Source organism: Hesperophylax consimilis, chromosome 10 (assembly GCF_061612785.1).
Source record: "Hesperophylax consimilis isolate HC1 chromosome 10, BYU_Hcon_1.0, whole genome shotgun sequence".
In the NCBI taxonomy this organism is placed as follows: Eukaryota; Metazoa; Arthropoda; class Insecta; order Trichoptera; family Limnephilidae; genus Hesperophylax; species Hesperophylax consimilis.
Window position 1 is genome coordinate 33,444,767 of NC_142845.1, and position 22,105 is coordinate 33,466,871.

The 22,105-nt window shown below is 31.4% G+C and overlaps 2 protein-coding genes across 4 annotated transcripts in view; one reads left to right on the top strand and one right to left on the bottom strand.

The window, feature by feature from the left end:
- Nucleotides 1–3,561, bottom strand: part of LOC149420643 (troponin C-like) — a 44,486-nt gene extending 40,925 nt beyond the window's left edge. Inside the window, exon 1 of the mRNA XM_089636861.1 lies at nt 3,546–3,561. The gene's annotated coding sequence lies outside the window, so the exon portion shown is untranslated. The remainder of the gene's footprint in view (nt 1–3,545) is intronic.
- Nucleotides 1–21,116, top strand: part of LOC149420641 (neo-calmodulin-like) — a 346,944-nt gene extending 325,828 nt beyond the window's left edge. For 2 of the 3 annotated variants that reach the window (XM_089636859.1, XM_089636858.1), the window contains 5 exons: nt 10,081–10,114; nt 11,475–11,576; nt 16,562–16,697; nt 18,120–18,268; nt 19,549–21,116. In XM_089636859.1, the coding sequence (XP_089492985.1) occupies nt 10,081–10,114; nt 11,475–11,576; nt 16,562–16,697; nt 18,120–18,268; nt 19,549–19,580 (453 nt within the window). In that variant the 3' untranslated portion in view covers nt 19,581–21,116. Of the gene's footprint in view, nt 1–2,599; nt 3,574–10,080; nt 10,115–11,474; nt 11,577–16,561; nt 16,698–18,119; nt 18,269–19,548 lie in introns of those variants that run through there. The other variant, XM_089636860.1, reaches the window with a different exon arrangement.
- The last annotated feature ends 989 nt before the right edge of the window (nt 21,117–22,105 follow it).

Sequence of the window (22,105 nt, forward strand, 5' to 3'; positions counted from 1 at the left end):
AGAACGATCCAAAACCGCACATTCCGAAACGGTTTCAATTGGCTACAACGTCATTATGACTTGGAAAAAGCTAATGTCTGGTAATACTGCTGTCACCAACGTCACCCCGTTGCCACATCCATTGCCGGGGGCAAATTGAAAATTGCATATTTTTAATCGTTATAGAAAATTTATTCGTCAACATAAAAAAACTTTCATTATAATATATTTTTTTAAAGTTTCTTCGAGAAACTATGAAAATACCCTATCGTTCAAATTTAATTTATTTTCTTTTAAATTGAAATAGGGACTGCAAGTCTGTTTTCCTATGACTAATTAACTAACTAACTCTCATCATTTCCCACATGTGTAGGCAATTGGTACGAAACGCAAAACTACCATATCTTAGCACACTCTCTTTGCTTCATTCACATTCAAACATTATCATCTCAAACATAACCTCATTCAACGACGTTACAATACATCAAGATTCGTTATTGTCTTTTGTTTCCAATAAATTCTTAATTCAAACTTTGTTGATGTGTGACAATGGTGAACATTCAAATAATATGAACGAAATAAACAATAGGGGGCGGCGTTTTCGTATTTGCGTCGATTACTACATTCCACATAACGGGTGTGACTGAGATAACAAGATACACTTACTCGCTTATACTGACACACTATAAGACGGACACGAAATATTATATGAGACCACCTACTGTTATTAGGTTGTCCTTTTTATATTTATGTGTTTCTACATTCGCCATCAACTTATAAAATTTTACGCTCACTCAAATGACAAATAGTACAGAGAGGCAAGATATGAAATATACACAAATAGAGACACAAGTAATACATAATATACTACCGCAACATATTTATTTGCAACAACAGAACATTTTTTTAATCCGTACAAATCATCGGCAAAAATGTGTACTTCAGCACACTCTATTTTGTTATATAGTCGACACATTTGGGTTAGAAGGCTAAAATAGGAGATATTATTTGCTATAGCTGAAGGTTTTTTTCTGAATCCGTATAAATTATCAACGAAAATGTCTACTTCAGCACACACTCTATTTTGTTATATAGTCGACACAATTGGGTTAGAAGGCTAAAATAGGAGATATTATTTGCTATAGCTGAAGGTTTTTTTCTGAATCCGTATAAATTATCAACGAAAATGTCTACTTCAGCACACACTCTATTTTGTTATATAGTCGACACATTTGGGTCAGAGTGCTAAAATAGACGATATTCTTTTTTAAACATGCCATGGCGTCTAAAACAATGTGAATTAGGAACATTAATTTTAATATTGCTAAAACATAATGTAGTATAAAGATGGCCTCGAATTATTTATCGTAAAGAAGTAAATTAAATGAATTATTGTGTGTATATTAGTCAATTAAAGTAGATTTTCAATAAATCTTACTTGTAAATTTGTTTAAATAATTACGTAACTAATAAATTTGTTTTAATAATTACATAACTAATAAAATATCATTAATAAGGGGAAAGTGGTTGTGTATCAGTTGTATAAAAAGAAAAACACGTTTATAAGTAAGGGGAGTAATATTGTAAGGGATTGGAGATACCAAAAAGGCGATGGGAGCAAAAACAGCCCATTCGCGTTTAGATGTTATTCACCCAGATTCTCAAAGAAGTATTTTCAAAAATACGAATACCGTTAAAAACGTGTTAGTGATTTTAAGTTTATGTTTCAGATTATGATTATCGTGCTAGGAATACGTCATTTTTACATTTTCATTCAATAATTTTTAATTTCAAAAATGATTACAAACCGCACATTCCGAAACGGTTCCAACTGGCTACAACGTCATTATGACATGTCTGGTAAGACGGCTATCACCAACGTTGCCCGGCGTGACAACAACGCCGCCGAATTCACGAATAAAAACGTCGTGTTGGAGAAAAAATGGAAAATGGCATATTTTAAATCGTTGCAGAAAAATTTATTTTTATTTTTTGGAATAACTTAACTTAATAATCTGTAAAACCTCAAATCTTAGTATATAATTATTTAAAACAATATTATCGATTCCTAAACGAAAATTTGAAACAGAAAAATCAGAAAAAGATACGGACAGAACTCGAACCCAGGACCCTTGTCCTGCCAGTTTTCTAATTTTTTTTGTTTCAAATTTTCGTTAAGGAACCACTTATATTGTCTTCGATAGTTGAAAATTTAAATATCAACATAAAAATTAAATAAATACCTAAATCATCGTAATTTTTTTCCTCATTTTTAGAGATTAAAATCATTGAAAATATCTTATTATTTACTAAATATGAAACTTTAAAAACGTCACCCAAAATTAAAAAAAAATCATATAATTCATAATTTTCAATTCGAATTTTGGGCACAGAAATTCAGTAAAATTAATTGCTTATATACTAAAGCCATTTTAACGTACATTAAACATGGAAATATTGATTATTCATTGGTTACATATACTAGTAGAAATTCATCATAACAAATGCTATAAACATATCTCCGACTTCGCTTCTGTGGTAAATCCGTTCCTCAGATTCCGCTCCATCTATTTCTGCTCTCCCGGGATTCGAACCCGACATAACCCAACACACAGCTGCTTACGCTATACACTTACACAACGTGACCACGGGCAACGCTAATCGACCACTTCGCAGATAACAGATTTAGCTGCCGGAATCGATCACCGATTTGCTGTCGATTCGAAGGTCATGTTTATTGTGCTGACGATTGACCGACTTTCGCTTTTAAATAGATTCGATTTAAATAAATGCAGACTGTATTAAACTGTTGACTTTCTTCTAAAAAGTGTTTTCAAAACAAGAAATAACTCGTTCTCGTGTTTGGTTTTATAATATTTTGTAATTTTTACAGACGTGACATTTTTTTATGTCAAATAGCAACTTTTTACTGTGGATTGTTTTCGTGTTTAATTTCAACTTAAAAAGCGTTGATCTGGTGTTTTAATAAACAGTGCGTGAAACGTGTAGTTGTTTTTATTATATGCCGAGATTTCTAATAATTCATTTTCTATGGACACGGATTAAAAGTCAAATTGAAGTACAACGATAAAAGGTGGATAAAATTTTTTACAATGTAATACAGTTGAAATTTGTGTGATACGGTGCAATAACATAGTATTCTTTTCAATTTTTAAAAATATTTGTTAATTATTATGATAATTGTTGTTAAAATGAAGTGAAAATATCATTTGAATACCTTTGCATTATAATGATAGTTAAATTGCGTAGTCTCGATAAAGCGTTTTAGTGCATTAAGTTGTTATTAAATAATTGCACTATATTTTTTGTTGTAAAGTGTTACTTAAGTGTTAATCTGTTAAAAATAGTTCTGAATAAACAACTTGTTTTCGGGCGACAATTAGTTGTGGAATTTTGGAATGGAACCAAGGACGATTTAAGGTGGTTTTATAGGGTAATAATAGTTTCGCGAGAAGTTTGGAAGGACGATATAAATCTAATTGTGTAAAGATGGCCACAATGGAGGAGAAATACGGCCGGGAGTACAGAAGACTGAGGAGGCTTACGAGTGATTTGCATATTCGGGAAGTTTCTGTAAGTCCAGTGTTGTTTTAGGGGAGACTTCATCCCATTCTTCTCCGTATGCTCCTGTCACCCTAAAAATAATATTTACAATTAATTATTATTTTTTTGGTAAACTCATGTTTGAGACAAGATTGTTTTATGCATAGCACAAAGGGTAACAATTATTTTACAAGCAATAATTATTCGCCTGAAACACTCATCCACATTGAAAAATCTCCTGATAAAAGATACATGACGCCAACGGGACTGGAAATCGAAGGGACACAGGTTCGAGTCCCGTTGGCGTCATGTATCTTTTATCAGGAGATTTTTCAATGTGGATGAATGTTTCAGGCGAATAATTATTGCTTGTAAAATAATTTACAATTAATTTCGATAAGCAGAAAATAACTCCGTTTCCCCGGAGGGGTAGACAGAGAAAATAGACTATCACACAACTCTGTATTAGCTCCTACACCCCATGCATCGTTTGCATTCATTCATCCTCTCATGCAGTTCCATTACATTGAAGAAAAATAAGAAAAAAATAAACACACCTAACCTAGATAATATCATTTGTGATTTTCACGGCCAAAATATTCTCCGTCATTAATTATGGGGTTACTAAGCTTCCTCTTTCTTTAGCCAATGTTTCTGACAGCGTTACAGTATCCATCAACAGGGCAAATGTCTAGACTGTGGAAGATTGTGTTTATAGACCTACTTCGATTGTATATACAATTTTTACCGCATTAATCCTCTTAAAGACGGTATTTCAGTATTATAATTAGATTAATTAATACGGTTTTTGGCGTTCAGTTTTGGTATAGCTGTCAAGTACCGGAAACCAGTATAACTAATAACATGATAATAATATTTATATCTAAATTAAACTATTATATTTATTTCTTCAATAATTGCAAATTCACTTTGAGATGAAGCGATGTGGGAATGAGAAAATATGAAAGATCTAAGAACTAATCAATATACCCTCTAAAATTTGCATAATAATTGGATGGTTTGTTGTAAAGCATCAAATTTCGCATTCCTTTAGAAAAACGAAAAAAAAGCGTGAGTTATTAAAAACATATCAATCAACTACTGAAGACATTGACGATGCGAAATAAACCTTTGAAGAAAACCTATAAAAAAGCAATTTGTAGGTAGGTACTCATGATGTGTTATTATAAGACGGCAAATAGTGAAAGATGTACGTTTTAGTAAACTATTAGCGCTGACCTATGAAGAGCATGAAATAGTCGGAATTCTTGCCAAATCAGTTCCAATTTTATAAATAATAAAATATTATTTTAAAGGTAGGTAGGTACTTAATTTTTTGCCCGAACCTTCGTAAAACTGATTCCAATTTTGAAAATAATTAATGACAACCGAAATTAGAATGTTTGAAATGTAAAAATAAGTACCTACATCAATTTCTAGCAACAGATTATTATGAAATAATTTTCTCTGTAACCATTAAGAGTAGGAATATATTACAATTAAAATAAAAGTATTTAGTTCATCACAGAAATATGGCACTGTTCGTTACATATTTTGACAAGTAGAGCGCAAATTGTGATGCTTTATGACATCGTTTTCAAGACTGTGGTCTTCCTAACTTCCCACTAGTTGGCAATACGACCACAGTGACTCATGTACTCTAAATATTCTCATAAAGATATAAAATTTTTCACAACTGTCTGCGCTATTGAAACACAGGAACCACGAGATAAAGAAGATAAAAGATAACACAATTACTGTCAAAATTAGAATTCAGTCTATTAGAAAATTTGTGGTAGATCTATATTTTTTTATGTGAACATTTGATCATTACGTTAATTTATCCATGTTCTGTAACACACCCTATCGGGCGTAATAAAGGTTTTTTATTACAAACGTGTTTTAACCGTTCATGTTTATTTTTAAAATAATAATAATTAACTCATTTAACTAAATTATTGTAATAATAATAACATAGCAATTATGTAGTTCAGTTAAATATCATTTCACTTCAAGTGCGCTTTACTATAACAAACTTAAAAACGGTAATTTAGTATTAGTGGTCATGTTCTTAAAATTATTCCTACAGTGCGCCCTACTCAATACAGATCTAATAATACAACATTAAATGAATAGTTTATACAAAGTGATGACAAAACAAAGAATAACAATAACAGCAGGACAGGACAAAACAAGAATATTAAAACTTAAAACATAATATAAAACTGGAGGCAGTTTGTGCACAGAAATGAGAATTCTTCTGGGTAGACATTAAAAAAAAGTATAATAAGGAGGCAACCGAAACCAAAAAATTACCGGAAGTTTGAGAATATGGCTTATTATAAAATATTGAAAAGAATTTATGATTTATGAATGAAAAGATTTAAAAATAATTTTGCTTTTAAAGCCCGTTTAAATTTAGCCAAATTCTGGAGATTAGTAAGAGCTGAGATATTCCGGTTGAACGGGTCTGTTACACGAAACGAGCGATCATAGAAAACGGCTCGATTTGACCTAGAAAGTTCGATTAGACGATTACCAACATCTAGATCTGCTAACCTTAGAGTAAACTGTCCATCGCTTAAGTTTTGTCGGACATAGTACCGATATATAGGCTGGCGCCATTATATGACTGTAAAACACTTATCAAACTCCTCTGTGCAACTTTTGACATATATTTCATACTTCTATATGTTTACCTTTTATCGATGTTTTAATTTAGCTTTTTTTGTAAAAACATCCAATCCAACGCAATAAAGGTTTGCTAAAAACGCACATGCTATACAACAAACTGTTCATGTTTATTTTTTTATGTGTCAACAAATTTACTATAAATTGCTCTTTAAATACTGCACTTATTTTGTAATTTTGTTATTATATTATACACTTATTGAACTCCATGTAAAACTTTCTATAATAACTTAACACAGTGACAATTCAACACACCTTTAAAAATTGATATAAAGTCATTAAAAACTAGTTCTATTTAACCTAATTTTTATTTATTCACTTTTCATGATTTTTATATCACTTTTTAAATGTGTTGTTGAATTGTCATCTTAATGTGTTATCTGGTCACCCTTGCTTATATCGTCCATACTTACAACTGGATAACAAATTATTGTAAGCAATAATTACTCGCCTGAAATATTCATACACATGTGTGGATGTATGCGTGTACACGCGTATTTACGCGCTCATACATGCATGTACACTTACACAACCAGAAAAGAGAGTTATGTATTTGATCTTTTCCTGCATAATAGCATGTCTTAGACTTCTAAATTTTTTTTTTTTGTTTTTCTTTTATTTTTATTTCTTCTTTATTTTTTTTATTTTTCTTTTTGTCTTCTGCTTTCTACTTTAACATTTTTAGATTTTCTATTTCCATTATAATTCATTCTAATATAATCTTTCATACTTAAAACATGTATAAATATTTAATTCATATGTTAACACTAGACCTCACATACTAACTATATACCATTGGTCGCCACGAAACAGGCAGTCGCCTAGTGTGGTGATTTAATGTATCACATGAAAGAAAATGTATTATTGTATTATCATGTATTCTATAAATATAAATAAATAAATAAAACATTGAAAACATCTCCCGATAAATAATAAATAAATAAATAATAAATCCCCACGTTATTGTGGAGGAAAAATTATTTGATTTTTATTTATATTTTATGTTATAAGTTCCTCACGAAAGTCCCAACTGCTCCCAACCGTATGTAGCCAGTAAAACCTATGGCATCCTCAATTGGGGTATGTTGTAAGGTTGAACGTGGTGGGGGGGGGTAAGGAAATGAGAAAGCGGAGGGCGGGGAAGTACCTGGAAGAATCGTATCATTTAATGTGTCTAAATCATTGCCTCCACCAAAACCTTGTTCAGGCTTTGACTTGACTATTTTCTCTAATATAAATAATATTTGTCCTAATATATTTGTCCTACTGTCTTTGTCCTATTGTTTTGCTTCCTCCATAATAGTGTTACGTCTGTAGTTTAATGTAACAGTAAAGAAGCGCGTTGGCATTAGAATATCAGTGGCGGCATGTGAAAAAAGTATTTTGTTTTTTTTTTTTTAAATGACCATCTTCCATTAATGTTTACTACGAATCGGTTAACCTTACGATTAACAAAAAATAGGCTTTGGGTGAATTATAATTTCACCTATTCTTTTCCTTTAGGCAGAATTAAAATTAAATACTAAAAATACAAGCGTAAATTATAAAAAATGTATTTTTCATTAGAAATATATGAACGCATATATGAAACAACTAAAAAAAATACTCTTTTATGGCTAAAATTATCTGTAACAGTTTCTCTTGATTAATTATTTTTTCTTTCAAACAAAAGTTTTCAGAAAATAAATGAAAACTACTTTTGCACTACAATCGATCGTTTCTGGACTACATTCTGCAAGCGATTTTTATGTCTATTAGGTACATATATTCGTGGTGATATAAGGCAGACTAAGAATGTACACATTTTTACCTTGTGTATTCCTCTTAACAGCTTCTAACGAACGTGTTAATGCTTTGAATTGAATAAGTAAAACACTTATCATAATAATTTCAACGCGTGTTTTTCACAGCCATGGTCGGGATAATTTCGCTTCAGGAAACTTGTACCGCTGCCAATACACTTTCGTGTTTCAATCGTTTTTTTTTAAATATATTTCTTTCTGTTCTGGGCCATTGCTGCTAGAAATGGAGGAAAACTGCTGTTCTCTCTCTAATACGTGACCATTTTCCGAATATGAATGTTCGGATTTCAAAAATATCAACGCTTTGATATCGAAAATAAAAGAAAAATTCAAATTTAACGGAATACGTGACAAATATTGCAAATTCAACGTATTGTAAAATTCAACGTATTGTAAAATTCACCGGGTACCTACCTTGCTTTTTATCAGCTACTCGGCTTTGCTTGTGTTTTCACACTTTTCTTTTTCAATGAACAGTAAAAAAAATATAAAAGTTTTTTCTACTAGTTTCTAAGGAGTTTTCAATCAAGCACATCCATTGAGAACGGGATTATATACCGAGTTCCACGCTAATACCGAAAAACTTTGGGGGGTGATTATTCATGAAAAAAATGTAGGCATTTCCTTTCATCAGGGCCCAATTACAAAGCGTTCCCATAAACACAACTTTAAAATTTTCTTCTCACTCGGTTAGCTGATGTATTTAAGATTTGATATGTAAGGGTGGCCAATTTGATATCTGAATACGTCTGTTACTCGCAAAAGTAAAGCTACGATTACACATACAAGTTTTGAAAATCTTTAATAATGTTATAAGCTTTGCAATTACTTAAATTTTTATTATTGATACAGCTGTTTTGAGGTTCCATGATAGTTTAGCACATTAACAATTCAACACACCTTTAAAAAGTGATAAAGCCTTTAATTTTTTATTATTGATACAAAAGCATTTTTTTTAATTTGAATGGTAATGTGAGCTTTGAGGTGCTTTGCGATGTGAAAAAATCTGCTTTTTGTTTCATCACATTTCATGACTTTATATAACTTCTTAAGGCGAAGCTTAATGCTAAATCACTATTTTGGTTAATCTTTATAACGAATTGGTGTACATTATAAAAACCACAAAATATGCTTTAGATAAATTGAAGGTTTTACTATCGTTTCGCTTGAGTAGAATACAAACAAAAACATTAATTACTAAATAAAAAAATATAAATTTAAACTAATTTTTTCAATACAAATGTATGAACGCGTAAAGGAAACAACTTTTTAAAAATACAGTATTATAGATAAAATTATCTATGACAGTTTAACTTGATTAACTTTTTTGCTTTCTTATAAAATTATTTACTAAATAAATAAAAACCAGTTTTGTGCTTGAAATCGAACGTTTGTAGACTCCGTTTGTCAAGCGATTTTAATGCCTATTACCTACAATATAAGGTACACCAAGAATATACACATTTTTGGCTTGCAGGTGTGTTGAATTTTCATTGCATTGAGTTGTTAGATTACGAAACTAGAACCCCGCCAATACCGTCTGTTTGGGCAGTATCTTTCTCGCTTATTTTGCAAAACAGGCGCTATCACTATCCATTTTAATACTGGATACTTTTTTTCACTGATCACACACGATTACAGTGTACGTACTTATTCACAGACGACACGAATGTGACCGATTAGACAGGGAAAATCAACAACGTTTCGCTACCCATAGCAGAAGTGAAATTCGCCTATGTTTAAACAGTGACAATACCGCATACCCATTCGGTTTTCGCTATCCACAGCGGCATCGAATACGATTATATTTGAATATGCCCTAATGATGGCAATTGTCTTAATTGTTTTATAATGTCATAAACACCATTTAATTTCTTATTATGTATATAATATAAACCAGGTTATGAAAATTATTTTATGGATGAAGTTGTTGGTAAATCCCTGATAATTTTTTGCATATTATATCTATTTCTGTTGAAAAAATGTTGCCCCTTGCGGAAATTTATGAAAAAAAGTAATAAACTTGTATTTATTTTTGTTTCAGTCGGAATATGGACTCACCGAAGATCAAGTAGCAGGTAAACATTTCATTAATATTCTTCATATTTTTATCATATAACTTCTGTCTAGTATTATTATAATAATGTCTGCACAGTTTCAAGTTTAAACAGAAGTGGCGCCCTCTGTTACTTTCCAAAAGAACAGTTGAATTTTCAAAAAGAATCCCCGACGAGAAAATGTCAAAAAGAAAATTTACGTAACTTTTTATATAATTTCCCGAGCAATTTTATTCCCATTTTCAAATTTTCCCAGAAGAAATTATACAACTTACATATATTGCGTAGGCATTCACTAATGGTATTTAGTTAGATAGAAAAATAATAAGTACCTTTTTTCAATAATTGATCTTGTACATACTCGTACAAAGGGGCGAAACTCTACTATCAGGGAACATTACTAAATTGGGAGAATCCCATACGAAAGCCGTCTGCAGGGCCTAGCAGTAAAAAACCACGAGGCTAATATTTGAATCCATATCCATAACACGCATTAGTAAATACAGACGAAACATGAGTTCTTAGCTAGACCAAGAGAAAATCTACAAAGGTTACAAATAAATTCTAAGCCAGAGACACCAATGAGAAAATCTACAAAGGTTACAAATAAATTCTAAGCCAGAGACACCAATGAGAAAATCTACAAAGGTTACAAATAAATTCTAAGCCAGAGACACCAATGAGAAAATCTACAAAGGTTACAAATAAATTCTAAGCCAGAGACACCAATGAGAAAATCTACAAAGGTTACAAATAAATTCTAAGCCAGAGACACCAATGAGAAAATCTACAAAGGTTACAAATAAATTCTAAGCCAGAGACACCAATGAGAAAATCTACAAAGGTTACAAATAAATTCTAAGCCAGAGACACCAATGAGAAAATCTACAAAGGTTACAAATAAATTCTAAGCCAGAGACACCAATGAGAAAATCTACAAAGGTTACAAATAAATTCTAAGCCAGAGACACCAATGAGAAAATCTACAAAGGTTACAAATAAATTTGGGTAGAACTTTGTAATCATACAAAGATAGCAATATGAGAATAACGTGAGGATAATAATGGTATTTCTAAGATTTAAATATGATATCTATGAAAATCAAGGGAAAACCAGGACTTTGTCATGTCAGTTGCGACCGTTACCTTTTTTATTTTCTGTGCCTTGTTCTGTTTCATGATTTGTTTAAATTAATTGATATCATCTTCTTCTTTAGTGATTCAAACGATGATGATGATTTTTTATCGAAGACGCACTGAAATGAACAATACAAGTGAATAAAAGACGTGATCTTTTTCGATGGCAGAAGGAAATCAAATCACTTGAATAGCCGGCTACTCAGTAACCATCAGGAATATAATAAAAATGTTGTTATTTTCAGAGTTCAAGGAGGCTTTCATGCTGTTCGACAAGGATGAGGATGGCACCATCACAATGGCCGAGCTGGGGGTTGTCATGAGATCTCTCGGACAGAGGCCTACAGGTAAATCAATGTAAAACGATCCAACACAAACATCTAGCGAAGAGCAACACAATGTATTTCTGATAATTTGTGGTGAAGAGCCGTGAAAATTGGTTACCCGAATCTTAATCCCACGACAGTTGATCCCCCTACAACTGATCCCCAGACAGTTGATCCCATAAACGCTTGATCCCAAAAATGATTTTTTTTATTGTGTTTCCTCCATGGTAACGTAAGCAGTTGAGCATGTTATTTATTTATTTGTTAAGACATACACAGTACAATTAGATACAATTAGATATTTTAAGTTATTACATAGTTGTAGTACCTATTACGTATGTCCATAATATATCATTACGTAATTTCGCATGAGATTGTTATAAAAGGAAGGAAGTGTGTGGATAATAATAAAAATAATAAATATAAATGAATTGAAAACAGAATTATAAAAAGTGGGTGTGTCAAGCCTACGCAAGACAGAAGTGAAACTTCTAGTATTCCTCTCTCTCTATTTTCATTTCATCATCTCTATTTTCTCTCTTAGGTTAGTTTGAAAATTAGAGGTTAAATAATTCAACGACGAAGCATGGATTTGCTTTTTCTAATATTTTCTTATAGATGAATGACGTTCGATTAATGTATAGTTCCAAAAATTTTCAATTTATTCACAAGTATACAATATTACATAAATAACAATATTACAATTAAAAATTACAAAGAAATTACAATGACAATGATGTGTTCATCACCTCTATCTCGTCACTACTCATTTTTAACACTGAAATTCTGTACCAAACCGTATGAACCACAATCAATTACGTATTTCACTCGTATTACACTCACGACGCAGTATACTAACCAAGCAGCTGATGCTTGGCGTGGCGCAGTTCGCTGGTGTCTGAGAGAGAGGAAAGAAGAGAAGAGAGAGAACGTTCGTGAGCGGCTCCCCCACCTCAACAAGCGCATATGGTGAGAGAGGGACAGTGAACGGTGAGCGGTGGTGGGGGTACCCGCATTTTCGTGTCGATCCTGACTCGGTTTTACTCCGTCCCCGAAAATCCATTACGCGCCTAAAGAAGTTTCACTTCAATAAGCTCACGAATTGTAATTGACTATTAATACATAGGAGTTTTGAAAAATGATGTGAAAATATTTTTGAAATATGTCATGCTAAGAAATTTAATAAGTTAGTTTTGTATGTTAGAAAGGAATCATGAAAGATGTCTAAATGTAGTAATTTTTCGTAATGGGTGTATGTTGTGATTGCGCGAGTAATAACTGAATTGTTTGCTGCATTGGTATTGTTGGCTTCAATATGAAATAGTGTAGTGTGCCTGGTACGCCTCGTTGGAACATTTAAACCAATGACGGATAGCAATTCGGGACTATCTATTTTATTATTTAGCAGATTATGTAGAAACATCAGGTCTGACAATGTTCGTCTTTTTTGTAAAGTTAACATATTATTTGTAGTATTGTTGTATTTCTTGAGTAAATGTTTCGAAAATTTATTCTGTATACTTTCTACTAAATCTATGTAAACCTTATATTGAGGATTCCATATTGTGGAAGCATACTCTAGTGGACTTCTGACCAATGAACAAAACAACATTTTCAGAGTCTTAGCACTTTTGAAAACTTTGCATATTCTTAATAAAAAACCTAGCATTCTGTAGGATTTTGAAATAATGTGTTCAATGTGCTTGTCAAAAATTAATTTGCTATCTAAGTAAACAGTTATGCGGCCGTACAGCAAAATTCGATATACTTATATCTGCAGGCGTCTCCAGTTGAAATCTGCTATACAAATATTTTATTTTCTTTTTTTTAAATTTATTTTATGGAACATAAACAGTCTTAATATTAATTTAATATACGGTGGAGGATGGAAAATAAAAAGACCAATTATAAATGTTTCAGATTGTTGAATTGGTAATTTACAACTAAGTATTTAGTGAATGCAGACTAAAATAATAAAAAGTAGACAAGAAGTAACAAGTACAAAAAAATATAAAAATGGAATTAGAATAAATGTAATAAACCTATATAATAAGATTATATGTGTTTATAAGTATACAGGATGGATGGAGTGGGAAACAGGTTTTGGCGTTGTAGCGGGAGGGGGGAGGAGAGGGATGAGGGAATGTTGCCGCGCAAGTGAAATAAAAAACAAATTAAATAAGCAATTTAAAGATAAAATAAAGTACAATTAATTTAATCATCATGATTTTGTGCTATTCACACATAAAATGTGATACAATGAACTTCTGTAACCATAGTAACTAGTAGTGAATATATCAGCATGTATGTATATATTTGCAAGTTTTTTGTTGTAACAATTGCAGGTTCTGTTCATAAATTCATTTTGATTGGAGTTGGTGTTGCATTTGTCAATATAAAAAAGGGTTTTCTCTCTGCTTTACAATTATTTTGTTTTACAATTCCGGGCAGTCAACATTAAAGTTAATAATTTTGTACAGGAGCATCCGATCAGCGACAAGCCTCCTGTTGAGTAGTTTTTGTGATTCGAAAGCGTTTCTCAATTTTCGTTTTCAAAGGAGTATGAAGAAAGAATATATTGCCTACTTACAAAATACGTCATTCCTATACATGTACGGCCGTATAACTTCTCTGTATACTTAACAGGGAGGAACTAAGTCGGAAATAATCCTTTTGGGGATCAACTGGCAGAATGATCAACTGTCCGGGGGTTCAAGTGTCCTTTGTATCAAATGTTCGGGGGATCAGTTGGCAGGGGATCAACTGTCAGAGGATTCAGTATCAGTAACGCCACAATTTCGGCCACAGCCTGTCTCTGTCTTTTTTAGTGTCACCTAAAGAATTCTTTTTACTTTACTATCTTCAATTTTTTTTCCATTGTTGGTAGTTCCATAATTTCAATGTCTCTAAGCTCTCATTCAGAGCAGATCAAAAATCAGCATTAAAAATCCATGAAATAATTATAATAAATTTTATTAAATAAAACTCCGGCTTCAACAAAAACACTTGGTATTTTAATGTGATAGATTGACAATGGGCTCTGAAATCTTAATTAGCAGACAATTGGAGTAATATGAACCTCGACCAGGAGGTTCCCGCTTTGTTTATTTTCCAATTAGTCTCTGCAATACTCGACAGCTAACGCATATATGGGTAACCTAATTGACTAATCTAACGTCATCTATGAGTGAGCTCGTACACTTATATCAATGATATTATAATAATAAATTAATGAAAATTGTTTAATGTAGAATGCGTGCAGAGGGAACTACTTATAGTCTGTAAATTTTTAAGTTAATACCTACACACTAAATACATGAAACATAAACAGCTAAAAATAAAACAGGTGTGATCAAATTAATTATTTTATTAATGTGTTAAAAAATAATGAAAAATGAGCAGTAATCTTTTTTGCGTTGTTTTTGGTATAATATTAGCTTGTTTTATGCAAAGATCAAAACCAAAGAAGACAATTACGCGCCAAGAAAAATGAATATAACTGTACAGTATTTGAAAACAAACACAACATGTCTTGGTGAACAGATGTGTGGTAAATCGTCACTTTGATTGGACAAAGTTTTAAATGACATTTAAAAAAAGCATTTGAATACAAAACCATTTCTTTTGCTTATTTATAGCCAATATAGTTTTCAGAGACATCTGAGTTGGGAGCTTTTAAAGCTTTCATCTGATTTTGAGGTATAATCCTGTGTAAAATATTATAGTTTAACATAATATATTAAAGGAAAATATTTAATTATAAAGTAGCCCAATCTTAGAATGGTATTCTAGACATGTAGTTAGAACCTTATGAAAATAATACAAATAATATTATATAAACATTGTAATTAAATAAATGTGGTTAGCTGGAAGAAATGGGGTCTACCCATAAGCTACACCTTTTGTAATTTTTATTTTACAATAAATATTTTTTGATTTTATTTGATTTGAAATGCAATGAATTATTATATCTTAGCTGGTTGCGTATGGTTCTATGGTCTAAAATGGTAAGCATACGTCCTATTTAAATGTTCTTGTCTAACTAAAATATTATACACAAGATTCGATCTAAAAAACAGAGATTGGTAAATAGATAAAAAGATATCGTTTTTGCAAACTTTGACACCTCATATCTCAAAACAAGATAGATTGAACCCTGTCCAACTAAGGTGATGAAATTACTGCTTGATTCATTTAGGAAGAAGGCGTTTATTTCACAGAATTTGGTTCTATGTAAAGTTTTTTTTTCACTTTTCTCACCATTTCGACATTTTGTACCAAATTTACAAAAAAATAGTGTATGTTATTGTTATTTGTTTTTGGGGTGCTATGCCGTGTTGCGTTTTTCAAAACGTTGGCTGAAGAAGGAATTAGCGCAACACGGCATAACACCCCAAAAACAAGTAACAAAATACTTTTGGCCGTGAAAATCTTATATCATATTAAAATAGTGTATAGTTTATCCTTACGCATTTAAGCAATTTCCGTTTGTGTCAGCCAAATATAATTATTTATTTTACTATAAACACCCTTTTTAGGGGCTTTTACAGGGATTAGTAAAAAATATACATAACTAAATCGCCTCAGAAACACCCTTCCGTATTTATTTAGTGATAAATTGAATATGTCCACCGATTCGGCATAATTATTTCTCTCCATTAGTATTCTGGGCAATGAGGAGTACATATGGTAGTTAGTCCCAGAATTTCTGAACTGAAATAAATCCTGACTTTTAGTACATATTGCGGAGCATAATCCGAAAGCCTATCAATGCAAGAAGTTCTGGACTATCAAATGCATAATTTAGAATTTTATTTAAAAACACCAAGTCAGTGAAAATCTTTCTGTCCGATGATTTAAGCATATTCACATCATCTAAGAAAGTGTTGTACTTATGAATACTGTAATGTGGGTTCCAAACGGAAGAATTGTACCCGAGCTGACTTAATTATAGGCTGATAATATTATATTCAAGTCATATAAATGTTTCGATGTGGTGTTTTCAGAGACTGAGCTCCGGGACATGGTGAACGAGGTAGACCAGGATGGTAATGGCACCATCGAGTTCAACGAGTTCTTGCAGATGATGTCCAAGAAGATGAAGGGGGCCGACGGCGAGGACGAATTGCGAGAGGCTTTTCGGTAGGATATAATACAACAATGCTACGTTTTCTCCACAAGCTTTCTGGCTTCAAGCTTTGGATCTTAGCCTTCTTCAAATGTCTCCAGTTTTGCGGATAATTTATTTATTCTTCAACAATGAAAAGGCAGTTTGATAGGTGAGGTTAGGTTAGGTTTAAGTACGACTGCGTCTTGTTCAGTACAGTGCAATATCAACTTTTTCTTCTTCTTCAGTTTCTCGTGTGTGCCTCTTTGAATAAGTATGAACTGTCCAACCTCCAACCTTTTGTGCAAATTTATAAACTATATAACATCTACTGGACAGCCAAGATTGTTCAATTTCATTTTATTTTTAGTTCATTAATATACAAAACACATAGAGGGTTAAAATAAAAACGATTTACAAAGAAATAACAAATTGTAAATACCAACCGCCCAATAATTGTATACAACAATATACTAAAAATATACGATGTAATAATAATTAATAAACGTGTTTTAAATTTTATAAACTAGAGGGTAAGTTTGTAAAACAACAAATAAAAACAAGAGGCAATAAGGATTGATTATTTTTAAAATAAAAGTTTGTTGAGCTACTAGCCAAAGGGCTACCGCTAAATAAATAGGTCCGGAATATCGTCACTACAATGGATGTTATAAAAAGTCGACACATTCACACAGGAGGATGGGAGAAGTTTAATATGGTTCTTTGGAAAGGAATATTGGGATTTCTTAATAGACAGTGATTGATATTGAATGTGGACAAAGGGTAAAATTCTAGAAGACTAGTTTTTTTATTTTTTTAAGAAAGAATCCAGAATTATTTGGCAACAGTCCACAGAACAAAGAACAAATTTCTTATTTTTACTTTACTTCACTCAACCCAAACTACATTTTCTCTTTTGTTTTTAAATAGTAAATGTTCTATTCTTACTTAATATTATTGTTGTAAATACATCGTCATTACGGACGGTTGGTATGTTTTATTTGAAATTTTTTAAGTTAACCCTCTTCTGTTGGGTACACTATAAAAAATATATGCATAGTGATTCTTTCAAATTTATCATTCTAATTTTTTTGGAGTTCGATTTCATGTGATGATCATTATAATGATACGTTTTAGAAAAATTTTGAAGGGACCTCATTTATACCCGTATGTTTTTACAAATGTGGATGTTATTTAAGGTTTAATGGTCTAAGCAGAATACACAGATTGAAAAGTTATACCTGATTTGATGTTTATATAAGTACATTTAATTAGCATTAACTTTAACTAATATCAGAAAGATTGAACTTTCAAAACAAAAAATGCCTAAATCACAAATCTTTGGATAGGCATTGCTGTATCCACAATGTCAAAAATACAATGAAACTGCAATAGACTACATCAAAGTTCTTTACAACGTAGTTTGTTACTTTAACCTGATTGTATTTTGTTTCCAGGGTGTTCGACAAGAACAATGATGGGATGATTTCATCTCTGGAGCTGCGACACGTGATGACCAACCTAGGAGAGAGGCTGAGTGAGGAAGAGGTTGACGATATGATCAAGGAAGCCGATCTAGACGGAGACGGTATGGTCAACTACGACGGTAAGTAGCATAATTGATTCTACCCACACCTCCCTATTCAACTTCAAAGAAGTTATGACATGGAAAACCCCAAAACCCACATAAACCTATAAGGCAATTTCTGTCAACTGATATTTTTCACATTCGCTTCAAACAGGTTGAGTGAAATAATTTTGTTCAGGGCCTGTGTCATCTTTGGAATATTATGTGCTAGGTTTTTTTTAAGGAAAGGAAGCATAGAAAGTTCTGGGAAGGTAAAAGGTGAGAGTCAGTGAGTCCAGGAGTGACGGACGTCTGGGGATGGATCGAGAGAGTCTTGCTGGGGAGGTCAAATGAGTAAGTATGCAAATGCATTCGCCGCCAAAACCTACACAACCTCACCCCATAAACCCGGGCTAAGTTACCAAATGTAGAAAACTACTTGGGGTGATCAATGGTAGAAGTTTTGGCTATCCAATAAGTGATTCCCCGGGCGGTGATAACCACACCCACCTCCCAAATTATTTTTTTTTTGTGTAAAAATATTTATTTAAAGGTAGAAATAAAAAGTATAAAATAACTAAAAAGGTGTGAGTATAAATACAAAAAATATTAAATAATATGTAAAGGTAGGTATAAAAATCGATTAAAATTTAAATTTAACCACTTTATACCATGATTTTTTTAATTTTTTAATGTTCTCCCACAATAAGCAATTGCTTGTGTGTATGGGAAGAGGTATTATTTGTTCAGTTTTTTTAGATTATTTTTTTTTATATTATTATTTTTTTTAATATTATATTTTTTTTAGTTAAGGTTTTCAGTAAAAAAATTTTTTTTTTGAATTCTTTGAATTTATCATTAAGTGATCTTATATTTTCTGGCAATTGATTGAAGAAATTTGTTCCTAAGTATTTGTAATTTTGTTGACCCAAAGTTTTTTTACAAATCGGAATTGGTAACATGTATTTTTGCCTGAGATTTGCTGTGTTTTTGAATGGTACGGTTTTGTTTAGGATATCCTCTTTGTAAATTTGATATTTATGTATATATATTTTCTGCTTAGTTAAATAATAAATTGCATTCTAATTCATCACTTAGATTTTACTGTCACAAAAATGGGAAGATAAAAAATGATACTTACACATTTTAGATTGAAAGACGAAACCGTTCTCACGACACAAGCAAAACGACAAAAATGTATCCAACATTAAATAAATCAAAATATTATTAATTGAAATTCTTCAAATAAACAACAAAAAATTTATTTTATAAGCAGTGATTTTATTTGCACAAATTGTCAAAAAACTTTCTCATTTCAGAGTTTGTCACGATTCTGACCTCCAAGAACTAAAGTGCTGAGTTATCAGCCGCCATCCTGCGCAGGTCCTTGAGCCACTCAACGGAATCCTGCCAGAGGACCCCCAGGTCCACGAAACAACATGTCCTCCAAGACACGAATAAACTAATGCGAACATGACCAAAAGATGTTCAAACACTGGCGCCATCTATTGTCCAGCTGAGCAAGCGGTAGATGCCACATAACAGTCGAAATATGTGATAAAAAACCAAGATTGAAACAATTTATACTACGACATTAGGATATATATGCTATAATGGGTTTCCACAAGGATTTCAAATGGTACCCCTTTTAGATAACATATTGTTAATTTATCATTTACATCTTTAAAACAATTCAAGTCACTTGCATTTTCCACTGAAATTCTCGTATTTCAACACGTTTTTCACATTTCTCGGTTGGTTTAAACTAATGAATCACCAATGTTTGACGTTTGATAAGACACTTTACTATCGTTTACATAATAAGGAGAAGGTTTTACCAACAAATATTTCGATATTATGACGATGAAACTTGTATCATTTTGTCATGCACTTTTTTAAACTAACTAATATTATAAATAATACCCTTTAACACAACTACCGCAATAATAACTTCATATGTAATCCACTCGCAATGTAATCGAAAATAGGCAAATTGCAGACCAAAATTCATACCAACGCGTAAAAACGCCTGTGTGCCAATTTCTTTTTCAGATTTTTGGTATTACAAATCTATTCCTATTCTAGTGTATATTCCTAATCGTCTAAGATACTTTCCTCTTCAAATTACTTGAAGGAGACAAACATGATTTTGGACATGATAATATTCTATAAATCTGAACGTTTTCCACTCACTTATTGTAACTATTGTGATAAGTATTCACCACCTACCGTTGCATTAAGATGCGTATTTCTGCAATGTTTTGTTTAGTAAGATTATAACAATATGAGAAAGAAACAGAATAAATTGTTGGAAGAATTCCTACTGAAATTCTGCATTTAAAAGCCTTCATTACAACTTAAAGTTTGATTTGTATTTCGATTTTAGATTCAACGTGGATTTAACGAAATATGAATTTAATATAATAAAAAAGATAAAATTTTACTAGCATAAGTCATCATTTTTTAAACATTTTAACCACCCGTTTATATTTTTAGATAAAGGTTATTTATTTTTATGTGATTAAATTTTGAAAGTGTTGATAATGCTTAGTTGTTGAAAAATGTTTCATATTTTTGTGAATTCAAAATATGTTTCGTGTTATCTAATGCAAGTAAAATGAGATTTTGCTGGCAAACTGTACTGGCTAACTTATTTTCTAATAACTCAATGGATTTATAAAACAATTGAATGTGTTATAGCAGAAAAGAACTTCTGGAGATTAATTTTATAAAATTTCGGATATTTTTCAATTTTTCTAATTGCATATTAAAATTATTTATCTCACTCTCAATGATCTCCTTTTAATCATTAAAATGTATAATTCATTAGAGATAAACCATTATTTAAATAAAGCCTAAATTGTTTATTAACAATATACCACTGAGAACTGACTTAAAATAATATATGTAAAATTAATTGTAATGATTTAAAAATATTTTTCGTTAAATATTTATAGATATTTTAATTGAAATCAGTCTTATGAATAACATAAAATATTATTTTTTTCTATTTTAAAAATGAAATTGTAAAACATAATCATTATATCATTGTTGAATTGAATTTTTTTAACAAAATGAACAAAAGTTCTTTCAACAATTTATCTTCTTCAACCCAGTGTGCGTTTTAAAAACTGACGTGTGTTATTTTTTTTATATTTACCATTCCAACTATGGAAGAGAATCTCACCATACTCACCTTTCGTATAAAAATATTGGTAAACATTTTTTTTTACTTTTGACTCGTGTTGTCAAACGGTATTGATTCTGACTACCTAGCTAGTAAAGGGTTAAATGATCAAGAAATCCCTTTTTAGAATTAAGATAAGTGTTTGAAAATTACAATAGTTAAACTATAATGGCTATGTGTGTGATGTTGTTATGATCGATGTCTTTTAAAATACAATAAACATATTCAAAAGTAAAATAATTAATGTTAACCCCTTCAGCCCTACTCGCCAGGCATATAACGCTTTGTCATTCGTCCATTTCTTTGAATAGATTAATCTGATTATTTTCATAAATTATACACCGGGGCTCTAAGGGTTAAAAGGCCTACGTTAAAATTGAATATGTCTAGGTTTAAAGCATTCATGTCTTCCTTTTTAATTAAATTAACATTTTTTTATACAAAATAAGTCAACTCTTTGTACGGTTTATTTCGTTTGATAACTAATTCAATTTTGAAAAACATTTACTCAAAATTAAATGATTTGAGATTTTCACGGCCAAAATTATTATAGTGATTAATTTTTGGGGTATTTTGCCGTGTTGCGCTACCTCCTACTTTCTGCCATTGTTTCGGACACTGTCAGATAAGTTGGCTAAATAACGAGGAATCACAACTCGGCATAATACCCCAAAAATAAATCACTATAA